The sequence below is a fragment of the Pogoniulus pusillus genome, chromosome 22 (genome assembly GCF_015220805.1).
Source record: "Pogoniulus pusillus isolate bPogPus1 chromosome 22, bPogPus1.pri, whole genome shotgun sequence".
In the NCBI taxonomy this organism is placed as follows: domain Eukaryota; kingdom Metazoa; phylum Chordata; class Aves; order Piciformes; family Lybiidae; genus Pogoniulus; species Pogoniulus pusillus.
In genome coordinates this window covers 543443-557215 of record NC_087285.1, presented here as the reverse complement: position 1 = coordinate 557215, position 13773 = coordinate 543443, and the positions used below count along the sequence as shown (strand labels likewise).

The window sequence follows — 13773 nt, the reverse complement described above, 5'->3', positions numbered from 1 at the left end:
TGAGCAGCACCCAAGAAAGAGCAAAGCATTTAAGGGACTCCAGAGGCTGTTGCAGCCTGGTGCCAGCTGGTTCTGCATCTTGTTGAGGAGGTTTGATGAGTGAAGGGGCTTGGCTCTGTTGGGCTGTAGCACCCATTCCCTCCTCAGAGGCAGGTGTGGAAACATGCAGCAAAGGTACAAGATGGGCTTCTGGTATTGCTGCATGCAACTCCAACAACTCCTCAGGCAATGCTCCAGGTTTGGGGCAGAGTGGCTGGAAAGTGCCCACCAGAAAAGGCCCTGGGGGTGCAGGGTGACAGCAGCTAAAGATGAACCAGGATGTGCCCAGGTGGCCAAGAAGGGTACTAGCAGCCTGGCCTGGATCAGCAAGGCTGTGGCAGCAGTACAAGAGCAGTGATGGTGCCCCTGGACTGGGCACTCTGGAGGCCACACCTTGAGTACTGGGCTTGGTTTTGGGCTCCTCACTCCCAGAAGGACATTGAGGGGATGGAGCAGGTCTGCTGTTGGACTGGATGGTCTCAGAGGGCATTTCCAAGAGAGACCACTCGGTGATTCTCTGCCTGCCCCTGGCCCCCGGCGCTGGCTCAGCCTCACCGGCAGGACGCTGCCTTTGCTCTCCGGGCAGCCCTCGGCCAGCAGCGCTGCGGCAGCTCTCGCTGCAGCGCGGAGCGGGGCGGCAGGCAGTGCCTGTTGAAAGCAGCACGGCTGGAACGCAGAGGCCTGTAGGCAACCTCCCTGCCTTGCAGAAGGCAGTCCGGGGCTGTCTGCCGTGTGGAGCTGACAGCACCACCAAACCTGCTACCTGCAGCTGTGGGACTGACTTGCTGCGTCGCACCCAAGCACAGCAGGTGGGGCAGCTGCAAACGGCAGTGCCGCAGTAGCATGTCAGCTGTGTGTGCGACCTCCTTCAGGGCAAGGGGCTGAAGTTCCAAAGCAGTCAGCTGTTAGTGACACAAGAGGCTGATGAACAGGGACACCTTTGACAGAGCCATCTCTAAGAACAGGCTGAGAGACTGTTGGTCTTTCACCTGGGAAGTGGAGAGCAGAAGAAGCGATGCTGGCACTTAGAGCACAGCAGCGCCAAGGATCCCTCGGGTTTAATGCCGGAGAGTTGGACTGCCAAGAGAGCTTATTTCTCTTTCTGGCTAAGGACTGGAAGATTCCCTGAAAAAAGTCAAGAGCTCTTTTTGCTTTTCACACCCCAGGGCAATGTGCAGCTACTCTTGTCTACAGCCTGTGCTGAACAGTGTCAGGTAATGGATGTGAGGAACAGAGATGAAGGGTGCAGATGAGAATCAGCTTTCACGTGGAGGAGAGACACAGGGAAGAGAGTCTCCCTTTTCCAGGGAGCACTGAAAGAACCAAAGAGAGACTTTGTTCCTCAGCATTAGTCATGCACCTTTTAATTCATGAGGAAAATGCCTGTGCCCTGGAAGGACTGAGCTGAAGGATGCAGAAGGGGCTAAGCTTGCCTGATCTGCATGCAGTGAAGGCAGTGAGGAGCAGCCTGTCTCTGCTCTCTTTTACTGCCCCAAAGTGAAATATCCCCACAGTACCTAGGACATTGGGTTTTCAACTTCTGGTTCTTCTTCCTGCTGCCCCAAGGGCATGTCCTGTGGTTTCCTAGAATTAGAGAATGGCTTGGGTGGGAAGGAACCTCCAAAGCTCCTCCAGTCCAACCCCCTGCACTCATCAGGGACATCCTCCACTACAGCAGCTTTCCCACAGCCCTGTCCAGCCTCACCTGCAATATCTCCAAGGATGGGGTCTCAACCACCTCCCTGGGCAACCTGTTGCAGTGTTGCAGCAGCTTCCTGGTGCAGAACTTGTTCCTCACAGCCAATCTCAATCTGCTCTGCTCTAGTTTGCAGCCATTGCCCTCATCCTGTCCTTGCAGGCCTTTGCAAACAGTCTCTCTGCAGCCTTCCTGTAGCCCCTTCAGGTACTGCAAGGTTGCTGCTAGGTGTCCCTGGAACCTTCTCTTCTCCAGGCTGAACAACCCCAGCTCCATCAGCCTGTCCTCATAGACCCTCTGGACCCACTCCATCAGGTCCATGTCCTTCCTGTGGTGAGGGCTTCAGAGCTGAATGAAGCACTGCAGGCGAGGTCTTACCAGAGCCCCTGGAGGGCTTAGGTGTGTTGGTACAGAAATACCAAGCAGTAGCAAGTGAGGATTGTGCTGTGCACAAGGAATTGTGCTGTGCACAGAGATGTGTGCCAAGCCCCCCACTGCCCCCTTGGCAGTGTCTCTCAGGATGCCAGCCCCACTATGTGCTTCCATAAGGGTGCCTGGCTGCCAGATGATGCCCTTCTGCTGGAGGCAGGCTCTGCCCCAGGCTGCTCCATCAGTGAAAGGGCCACAGTCCTTGACAGCTCCATCATTCACTGCACTGCAGCTCTGCTGACATCTCTTGACTCCAGGGGAAAATCTGCCTCATTGTCTGTCCTGACCCTCAGCACATATGACTTAGCCACATGCTAATTATCTCCTGCAGTGCCAGTGGAGGAACAACCCGTGGGGAATATGTTGTCTGCAAGCTCTAGGGGATAGAATTCACAAGGAGACCTTCAGCCTGGCCAGAAGAAGATCCCTCAAAATACCTTTCTGGCCAAGGGAGGGCAGTTTGGAGTGATGAATAAATCACCCTCTGCAGTGCCAGGCTCCAGACCACAATGGGCACCAGGGAGATCGGCCCTTGGCCAGGACCTACACAAAGATCCTGGCAAATTCTGGCCAGGAAGGGTGGCCTCCTCTGCTGAAATTTAGACATCTCAGAGTTAGATGTCAAAATGTGAGCTTGGGCCCAGAGGCCTCCACTGCAGTCAGAAGAAAAGCAGCAGGCACTTCATCTCACCAAGGAGGAGCTCATGACAGGAGTTGTGCCTCCATCAGCACTTTGGTCAAGCTTGAGTCATTTTCCCCCTCCTACCTACTGCCAAGTGGAAATGGGAGCATCTTCCCAGGCCATCTCCCTGCAAAGCCATTCATCTCCCAGCAGGAGAGGAGCTGCCACCAGCTACCTCCAAGACACCTATGCTTCCCTGAGGACTTAGTGCTCCCTGTGTGAGTTCTGCTGCTTCTGCATCATCTGGAATGCAAATAGCTGCAGGGTCACTCCTGGAGTGCTTGATGAGTCTGCTAAAAGTAGGGTGGCTAAAGTGTGAGTGATACAAAAGTCGGGACATGAGCCGATGGACAGAGTTTGAAGCCTACACCATATGTGGCCCCTACACTGCCAGTGGGGAACAGTCCCCATAGTAAGCACACCTGAGGTCCTAGGAAAAGGAAGTTCCCAACTGCCTTCTCTGCAAAGCACACAGGGAAGGCACTGCTGTGGTTACACATTAACTCCACTCCTCTCTGCCTGCACATCACTAGGGCAGGAAGCAGAAGGGCCAGCAACTGCTGCAACCTGCACTGCTGCTGCCAAAGATCTAATGGTGCCTCTGTGCTGTCTGGGAACTCTGCACAGAGGTGCACTTGCCCTGAGAGAGCAGGTTAATGACTGGCAAGAAGATCCAGAACATCCAAATCTTCATCTTACAGTCAAGAAATGCTGCCCAGCTTCAGTAAGCACCAGGCAGCCCAGTGCTGGAGCCCTGGCCTTGGGGACACATTCAGCCTCCCCAGCACAGAGTGGGGCAAAGGTAGGCAGTGCAAAGCAGAGTGAGGATGCCTGTGCCAAAGCACCTCCATCCATCAGGGCAGAAGTGGCAGAAGCATCTCTGTCCATCAGGGCAGAAGTGGCAGAGGCACCTCTCTCCATTAGAGCAGAAGTGGCAGAAGCAGCATTCTTTCCCCTGCACAGCCAGACAGAAACCATCCCAGCCTCTTCACGGCCTCTTCCCTGCCCTTAGTTACAGAGCAGCAGCCCAGAGCTACATGAGCAGGCTGAGCCTTGCAATGCTAGAGACAAACAAGTGGCCCTGTGCTGGTGCTGGGCACTCTGGGGCAAGATCTGGCTAGCTCAAGATTAGCTACAAGCAGCAAATGGAAGAGGGGAAAATATGGCCTCCAGGGAAGCAAGCAAACAGGGGTAAGGACAGGGAGGTTCAAACTTCTTAGCTTGGTCATCATTCTGTCTGCAGTGGGTAAAACCTTCCTCCTCCCTTCACATCATCACCTGCCTCACTCAGTGTTTGACCTACCAGGACTGTGGGAGAAGCAGGCATGGGAGACAAGCAATGCCCTTGTGGGTGCCCAGGACAGGACCAGCCAGCCCCTAACCCCCTCTGCCTGCTGTCTCCTACCCCCGTACCCCGAGGTTAAGGTGCTGTTCTAACCTGGAAGGCAGGTCTGCCCCTTCTCTCTCAGCAGTGCTGTTGTCTCTCTGTGCCCAGGCTTGGGGCAGGCTGCTTTTACAGAGCTCTCCACCAGTCCTCTCTCTGCAGAGCTGACATTGACACTGGTCTCAGAGTGGCAGCTGCAGTCCTCTCTGGCAGCGTTAACAGAAGGGGAAGGGATCGATAAGAAGGCTCCAAAGAGCAGTTGTGCAACCAACCACCCTGCAGCCTCACCTCCAGCCTGGGCCCCGGCGCTGAGCTGCCACAGTCCTTCCGCAGTGGGAAGAGGAGCAGGGCAGCGGGGCAGCAGGGCAGCGTCTGCCAGTGCCTGCAGTGGGCTCTGTGCCCACTCTGCCGAGAAGCAATCCCTGTGTGCTGCCGTTCCACAGCTGCCAGTGTGTGGGATCCCGAAACATGTGAAAGCTGAGTTCTGGATTAAGGCTGAGGCACAGACCTGGAGGCAGTGCAGGTCCCTGGTATTGCTTGACCTGGACTTCAAGGCATTGGATCCATCTGCGAACAAAACTCTGACCCCAGTGCCAGGGTCTGAATGGCTTTGAGAAAATGTAGATCGTGGAGCAGTGCTTTGTGGCCAGCTCAGAGCAGCTTCTGTCCCTGTTGGCTGCGACACATCCCAGGAACACACCTCCCAGCACCAAATGCCGGACAGGGACCCACAAGTCTCAGTGCAGAGACAGACACCCTGAGGGGGTGCAGCTAGGGCAGCATGCAGAGCTCTCACCTCTCGGCAACCAAACCAACAGCTCATTCTGTGGTGGGAAGGGAAGGGAGGCTCAGTGCTGCTGAGGAGAAGGCACAGAGGTCCCAGTTTGGCAGTTATCAGATGTTAGATGACATGCTGGACAAATCAGAGGCACGACCTAAACATCAAAGAAGGGTGGGAGGAAGGAGCGAGAAGGCCTTTAAAGCAGAGTCAGTGGGCTCTAAAGTATCAGGGGAGGAGGAGAAGGAGATGCCCAGTGTCTGACCCCAGCTTCTTAGCCACTGTAACTCAGTCGGACTTGATTAGATGCCCATTTGCTGAACCGACTAGGAGACCCAGCCTGCAAAGCCTGTGGATTGTTCCAGCTCAAGACCCAACTGCCTCTCCTTTCAGTTCTCAAATTCCCTGGTTCAGTCCTAGGTGCATTGGCCAAGATTATGTCCATCATCTCCTTTAGAACAACACACAGACAAACAAAGGAGATGCTCTCCTTCACACCCCCCTCCAGCAAAGTGCCCTCAGCAGCTAAAATCCAACCCCAGCTATCGGAGACATAATGACATCGTGAGAGCTAGCGAGGCAAAAGCTCCCCTGGTGATCATAACAACACCGGTGCTCGAGCAGAGCCCTAGCTTCAAGGCATCTGGAATTGCTCTTGCGAGATCCATTGTCAAATGAGCTTTTGCCTTTGTTTAGAAATGTCAGCCCGAAGACCCCTGCCAGAGTGGTGGTACAGCCTGCTCGGGTTCACTCGGGCTCCCACAAGGCTTCAGCAGCTCTCTTTGCCCCTCCTTGTCTCCAGGCTTCATTAGGAAATCATTTATCTTTATTGGCACTCTCCTTCCCCTGCTGCTTTGGCATTATGATTATTTGCTGCCTTCATTCCAGAGCAGTGAGCTGCAGAGGGAAGACCACAGCCCCATTCATTGCGGGTGGGGAATCATCTACGGCAGGGAGCTCTGCAAGGAAGACCCCAGCGATGAATCTGCCCCAGCCTGTACCGCCCGAGGGAGCACTCTGCAGAAGAAGGAGCAGAGGGTATCCCTTGGCTCCACTTAGAGCTGACAATAGGGATTCCTGGTGATCCTGAAAGTAGGACACTGGCTCCCCAGGGGCGTCATATGGTCAGCCTGTCCCAAACTGAACTGCCAGCCCTCTCCAGTCTAACACTGCGCCTACTGCAGAGCCCAGCTCACAAAGTAGATGCCGAAGGACAGACACAGGAGGAGATTACCAAGCTCCTGGCCTCAGCTGAAGGCCAACGGGGCTCAGAGCTGAGCCCTGAGCACAGTCTGAAGTGGGGTGGGTCTTCCAGACCTCCTCCAGCAGAGAGTCCCTTAGCTTTCTCCACAACCGGCTTTTGACCATTTGCCAGGACAGCCAGAGCCAAAGCCCAGCCTTAGCTTCCAGGGGCCAGGGGCCTCTACAGCTCAGCGGAGAACAGTGCTGCTCCGGGCAGAGCCTCTCCTACGGTACATCCAGAGCTGCCTGCAGTGCTGCCTGGGGGACCAACCCTCTTCTACTTAAAGTGAACTGCCTGCCGATCGTTTCCTGCACCTTAAAGAGAAGTTTCCTCTTTGTACAAGCCAGGCTTGCCCCAGCCTGTTGCCAATGACAAATGGAACATGCAGTTCAGAAAGCAGGAATCAGAATCCTTCCCCTCCCTCCAGCAAACACCCGGTGCAAACCAAACCCACCTCCTTTGCCTGCTGGCACCAGAAGATCTGCTGGTAGCTTTCAGTAACAGGAGGGAAGGTGACTGCTGGAAACGCCAAGGAGCTGAGGTGCAATTAACTGCTCCTTACAGCATCTCCTTCCCTTACTTTCCAGGAGATCCTCTGCTCCAGGCAGACCTGTGGGGTCTGATCAGAACGGATCACACCAGAAAGGGCCTCAGCCACACTCTATGGTTAGGTGTCCTAAGGCTTTTTGAACACATAGTGGGGAAAGCCAGGCACAGAGCAGCAGAGGAACAAGTCACAGAGGGCAACCAAGTGCTTCTTGTCTCCCACACTAACCCTCTACATGTTGTCCGAAGACTGTGCCCAGATCTGCTGCAGACTCACAGGGCCAAGGGAAAGCCATGGACAAGACCTCCACGTCATGGCCAGGCTCACTTTTGTTAGCTCTTTGGATCAAAGCTTTGAAGAAATGACCCTGGGTACCTGGCCAAGTGGCATGAAGGGTTGTACCTTGTGCATGCCCTCTGTGAAAGCTTCTCACCAGTGCTCTAGTTGTAGCCCTCTGAAAGCCCCACGGTGACCTGGACAGCAGAGAACTGTCTGGAGCCCAGGGTTATCTCTAAGTGATCCAGATGCATGAACAAACTTCCTTTCTGAGGTGTCCAATTCAGGATGCTCATCCTTTCCCAGAGTCCCTCCCTGACACACTGGAAGTAAGGATGCACGCCCACATCCCATGCCCAGGTTTGGGTGTCCCTGCTAAACTCACCTCAGTAGAGGTAAGCAAAGCCAGGGGGGCTCCCTCGAGTCTCAGCTCTCACACACAGGGCAGTTTTTAGTGGTGGCTGCATGCAGTCAAGACCAAAACTGCATGCAGTCAAGACCAGAAGCCAGGTCCAGTGCCCACAAGCCCGGTGCCCTCGAGGTGTTTTCAAGCACGGGGTCCTAGCAAACACAGTGAGGAGGAGATCCTGAAAGCTGGGGATGCCAGAGCAGCTGTGGGCACACCCAGCCAGAGCGGTGTGTGGAAGGCTCCTGCACTGCTGCCTGCTCGGCAAGGGGCAGTGGTCAACAAAGGGTCAGCGTCTCAGCACTGCCCCAACTCCACCATCCTCGAGCCCAGCCTCCACAGCCAGATCCCAGCCTCAGCCAGGAAACTTCTCTACTTCCTGGCATGTCTTAATGGCAGCAGGAGGCAGAAGCAGAGGTGGGGGCAGGGGACACTTTGGGGTCACACCTTTGCTGCTGAGGGACGTGGGAGGAGACAAGTGCTCAGAATCCTGCTTTCTGCAGAATGTTTGTCCTCAGGCTCCTGTTGCCAGCAGGAAGCACTTCCAGCACACACATGTCGTTGGGCTGTCCCTGGCAGGCTGGCAGCCAACCTGTTGCTGTAGGAACTGGTAAATTAAAATACTGGCTTGACAGCAGCATCCTGAGCAGAAAGGATCAGCCTCAGGTGTTTGTGTCCCTGGCATAGGGAGTGCACGGCCCCACTGCAGCGCTGTGGGTGGGATGCCATCCTGTCACATCCTCACACTGGGCACAGAGTGCCAGGAAGCAAGGAAGGACTATGATCCCTGCAGGGAAACTCTGCAAGAGGTGCTCCTCACCATCACCACCATCCCTGCCCAGAGACCTTTGCTGGGTGTTTCTTTGAGGCTGGTTGCTCTGTAGCTCCCCAACACCCCTGCAAGACCCCAGTGCCACCAACCTTAGGGTCCCACAAGCTGCCACCCCACATGGGGCAGAGTGGCAGACTGCCCATGACTGGTTGCAGCACGTAATGGGGACTTCCCTCCAGGGCATCTCATCTCCAGAACCCATCAGTAAACTGAGGCCATGAAGCTGACCAGGGCCACAGAAACACTGAGGGCAGCAAAGCAAAGAGGTAGACACAAATCTACCTGCAGGCTCAGGCAGCCCTTCCTCAGCAGATGGCACCCCTGGATTCAGGAGGCAGTTACCCTGGGGCTGCTGCTGTGTCCAGCCCAAGCCTCCCCCTGACCACTCCTGAACCCTGTGGTTACTATGAAGGAGGCCCAACCATTTTGGGTGTGACTTTGAACAGGCCTGAAACTCAATCAGAGCAACTGACAATGACCTTTTTGAGTACCAACTGATTTTCCTAACTGATTTTTGTAGTGTTTTCTAACAAAAACAACAGCTAATAAACTGTCCAGGTCATCCTGAGGAGAGCTGAGCTGCTTTTCACCCACTCAGACACGGCAGATCATAAAACCATAGAATCAAGCAGGTTGGAAGAGACCTCCAAGCTCAGCCAGCCCAACCTAGCACCCAGCCCATGGCACCAAGTGCCCCAGCCAGGCTTGGCTTGAACACCTCCAGGCACACAGACTCCACCACCTCCCTGGGCAGCCCATTCCAGTGCCAATCACTCTCTCTGACAACAACTTCCTCCTAACATCCAGCCTAGACCTGCCCTGGCACAGCTTGAGGCTGTGTCCCCTTCTTCTGTCCCTGGCTGCCTGGCAGCAGAGCCCAACCCCACCTGGCTACAGCTTCTCTTCAGGTAGCTGAGACAGCAAAGAGGTCACCCCTGAGAGCAGAGCAGTCAGGTTTCCAAGGCTGCAAGCTGCCTTGGCTGCTGGCTGGCTCGGGAGCTACAAATGCAACACAGTCACTCTTACAGAGCAATTGCAAGATGCAGCACATGGAAATATTTGGCCCTGAAAAATCATAGATTTATAGACCTGCTGAGCTTGGAAGAGGCCTTTGAGATCATCAAGTCCAACCACTCTCCTAGAGCTCACAATCTCTCTGTGGCTGTCAGCATGGATCCATTTACATCAAGCCCCAGTGAGAAATTCTCAGCAGAGCTCTGCTCCTGTCCTGCTGTTTCTGCACTGCCTGGATGAAGCAGGATGATGCTCACTGACAGTCCCCAAAGAGTTCTGCTGCTTTAAACTGGGCAGGCTGGGGAGATGGGCAGAAAGAAATCTAATGAAATTCAACCAGGTAGAGGGTAGAGTCCTGCCAATGGCATCCTGGGGGCGCCAAGCAGAGTGTGGTCAGCAAGGCAAGTGAGGTTCTCCTCCCCCTCTGCTCTGCCCTGGTGAGGCCACATTTGGGCTGTTGTGTCCAGTTCTGGGCTGCCCAGTTCAAGGGGGACAGGGATGGGCTGCAGAGATGCTGGAGGGGCTGGCACAGCTCTGTGAGCAGAGACTGAGAGCATTGGGGCTGCTTGGCCTGGGGGACAGCAGCCTGGGGGGGGATCTCATCAGTGCTGAGCAATGCTCAAAGGGTGACTGGCAGCAGGATGGGACCAGGCTTTGTTCAGCAGTGCCCAGGGACAGGGCAAGGGGCACAGGGCACAGACTGGACCATCACAAGTTCCATCTGGACATGAGGAGGAACTTCTGCAGTTTAAGGATTCTGGAGCCCTGGAGCAGGCTGCCCAGAGAGGTGCTGGAGTCTGCATCTCTGGAGAGAGTTCAAACCCACCTGGATGTGTTCCTGTGTGACCTTCTGAAGATGCCTCTGTCCTGGCAGAGGAGTTGGACTGTGTGATCTCCTCAGGTCCCTTCCAACCCCTAACCATTCTGTGTGATTCTGCATGGAGAGCTTGGAGCAGCCATGCTGCAGCTTGCCCTGGGTGCAGCATCTCAAGGTCTTGCATGAGACAAGATCCCAGCCTGTGACCATGGGGCCTGATCAGGCAGTGCCATGATGTGCTCTGATCTCCTTGCAGGTCACCTGAATGTTTTTCAGTCTGACTCAGGAGGACAGAGGATACCTCCCGTATCTATGCAGGCCTGCTGTTGGCTGCTGTTGGCTGCTGTTGGCTGCTGTTGGCTGCTGTTGGCTGCTGTAGGCTGCTGTTGGCTGCTGTTGGGTAGCTTCTGCATTCAAACCCCTCGGCACAAAGCAGGATCCACCCCAGGTAGCCTGAGCTGCCTACAACCAATCTACAGCTAGCAGGGAAAAGTTCTCTGCCCAGGTCACTGAACGCCTGTCCCAGACACTCACTGACAGTTAGCCAAGGAGAACCACATCTACAAACCCAGCACCCACCCCATGCCCACCTTGCTCCTCTCCCTCTGCTGCTCTGAGGACACCGGGATCCTTGCTCACTCTCCCAGGCCCTGCCACCCTGAGGAAGCATCTGGGAATGGCCCAGCAGGCACCTGGGAGCACAGCAGCACTCCTGGGCAGGCAGCCCCCCGGGCACTCAAGGAGGGTGGGCACAGCGTACTTACTTCCCATTGCCGTACTTGATCCGGATGTCTTTGCTCTTCTTCAGCTCCTTGCCGTCTTTAAACCACTTGTAGGATGGCTGAGGGTTCCCAGCAGTTGCCTCACACTTGAGGGAGATCTTTTCCCCCACGTGGACGTTTGGGCTCTTCAGTTTCTTCAGTTTGGGAGGGACAGCTGCAGAAAGAGCAAGCAGGCACCTTGACACCTGCCACCCCCAGAGGCTGCACACAAACCACTGGTGCCCGCCCAGCCCCCTGCCCCCCAGCCCCAGGTACTCCTGTCCCTGCTGCTGGCGATGGCTGCAGCTCAGATCCCCAGGGCCTACCAGTGCACAGCTGGGGAAGGAGCACAGAGACATCCCCGTGGGGAAAAGAGGGAACCTCTGTGTCTGGCTTGCTCTTTGCTCTGCTCCCTGTGCCCAGCCCCAGCTGCCCTGTGCTGCCCTTGCTTGCATGGGCAGGACTCAGGGGTCTCCACACAGGGGTCTGCTGTGTTCTCCAGGTCTGTCCCACCAGCCAGAGCCAGGGCTGAGGGACCTCACAGTCCTTGGGGATTGCTTCTCTCTGCACCTTGCCCTTGCTGTGGTGTCTCACCACCCTCTCTGGAGAGAAGGCTCCAGGCAGAGCTTAGGGCAGCCTTCCAGTACCTGAAGGGGCTGTGAGAAGGCTGCAGAGGGACTGTTTGCAAAGCCCTGCAGGGACAGGATGAGGGCAACAGTTTGAAATGAGAGCAGAGCAGATTGAGAGCGGATGTGAGGAACATGTTCTACATCAGGAGGCTGCTGGAACACTGCAGCAGGTTGCCCAAGGAGGGGGTTGAGGCCCCAGCCCTGGAGATGTTCAAGGTGAGGCTTGATGTGGCTATGCACAGTCTGCTCTATTGGAGGATGCTGCAGCTGACTGCAGAGGGGTTTGGGCTGGAGGAGCTTTGGAGGTCCCTTCCAACCCAAAGATGCCAAACCAGAAGTAAACTGTCAGAGGGGAGATTGAAACTGGATGTTAGGAAGAAGTTCTTGACAGGGAGGATGCTGAGACACTGGCACAGGTTGCCCAGGCAGGTGTTCAGGATCAGGTTGGATGAGGCCTTGAGTGACCTGTTCTGGTTGGAGGTGTCCCTGCCTATGGCAGAGCGGTTGGAGCTGGATGTGTTTTGAGGTCTCTTTCAAGCTAAACCATTCTATGATTCTAACAGCCAAGGAGAGGGAAGCCCTGCAGGTGTGAAGGCTGGGAAGGAGAGGGACAGCTACTGTCAGGCTGCAGCTAGAAAAGTGACATCATAAAGACATGTCAAACGGCCAAGGACCTACAGCATGAGGCTGGCCAGCAGCAGCCTGCCCGCTCTGAGGCCTGTCCCTGTGTGCCAGCTGTGCTGGTGTTACAGAGAGGTGGTTTTAGCATGCACCTGGAGCAGCAGGCACAGAAGGAGATGTTTCTCATCAGTCTCTGCCAAGCTTTATGTTAAACCTGGCCAGAAATGCTTGGCAGGTTTGCCATTTCTCTTTTAGCTGACAGCTCTGCACTCTTCTAGTTCCCTTTGTCGTCCTCACCATCCACCTTAAAAAAGCAAATAGGCAAGGGGCTGAGTTTGCCTCCAGAAGGCTCCTTACAGTGTTTTCCACCTGACTGAGATGTGTCCCAGATAAAGCATTTCCTCTGGCCATCCTCTAACTGCTGGCTGCGTTCTGATCTCCTGGTATGGAAGAGCCACCAGAGGAGGAGGAGCTGCCTGGGTTTCGTCAGAGCAATCATTGCACAGACCTTTGGTTGCCTCCACTCATTCCTCATGCCCAGCTACGCTGCCCTAGGTTGCCTTTGTTTAAAGATGGCTTTCAGTGCAAGTGATCCTGTAGGAAACCAAAAGCACAGCACCCACCAGGCAGGAGCTGCTGTGGCAGGGAGCCCTCAGGTCTCTTGGGTTGCTTTGCTTGGTATCTGAGAGCAGGAAAAGCTAAGCTGTCCTCAAGTGAAGAGTGCAAAGATGAACAGGAATTGTAGAGGGAGTGGGCTCAGGGTGGCATGAACTGGCTGGGCAAAGCTCACAGTGAGTGAAAGGCAAACCCAGAGGCATCTGTGTTGCCAGAGCAGGGGTGCTAGACAGTGGGTATATGGGCAACACAACAGCTCTGACCCCAGACACATCAGACCCTCTCTGGCCTGAGCTGCACAGCCCCACTGACACCAAGGCACAGGACCAAACCCAGGATCCAGGGATGCAAAAGCATGTAGCACACCGGGGGCAACAGCAGAATGCCAGCAGCTGCCCTTGCTGCCCAGCACTGTGGCACATCCAAAGCCTTCTGCAGGCTGCCTACAAACCTCTGCTGCAGGCACCAGGATGGGGCAGGCTGCTCACATGCTGAGAGGGCAGGGACACCACAGGACACTCGCTTCAGGCTGCACTCTGACAGTTTGCACTGCTTCCCAGGGCACCTTGCTTGGGCACAGGGAGAGGCCAACTAACCTAGGCTCAGCCTGCCCCAGACTTCAGGAGTTCAGGGAAAATCCCCCGGGTCCTGGGGTGTGTGAAGCCACTATCCCTGATCCCTGCCTGGAAAGGGTCCCCCAGAAGAGCAGGGATGCAGTGAATGGAGAAGAGAGCTCCCTTCCCAGAACAGCATGCACAAGGAGTCAGGCGGGCAGGCAGAGGTCATTTTGGGGAACAGAAGAACAGATTCTGTCAAATATTTGTTCTGTTTGAACGCATTTGTCTGCTGGCTCCTGACGACTGAGGTCAGCCTGTACCCTGCCAGCAGCACACATCTGCCTTATTGGCAAGGTCCTGACCTTGGCAGTGCTGCATCTGCTTCACATAATTTCCAGGCTCACATCCTGGGGAATTGTGGAGCAGGCAGCGTGGCTTGGGAGAAAG

The 13773-nt window shown here is 55.3% G+C and overlaps 1 protein-coding gene across 6 annotated transcripts in view; it reads right to left on the bottom strand.

Annotated features, from left to right (window-relative positions):
* The window catches only part of NRG2 (neuregulin 2), a 223790-nt gene that overhangs the window by 65954 nt on the left and 144063 nt on the right, over window positions 1-13773 (bottom strand). For all 6 annotated transcript variants that reach the window (XR_010306347.1, XM_064161360.1, XM_064161359.1 and 3 more), the window contains exon 2: window positions 10908-11079. Coding sequence is in view for 5 of the 6 variants with exons in the window: in XM_064161360.1 (XP_064017430.1) it covers window positions 10908-11079 (172 nt within the window). In the remaining variant the exon portion in view is untranslated. The remainder of the gene's footprint in view (window positions 1-10907; window positions 11080-13773) is intronic.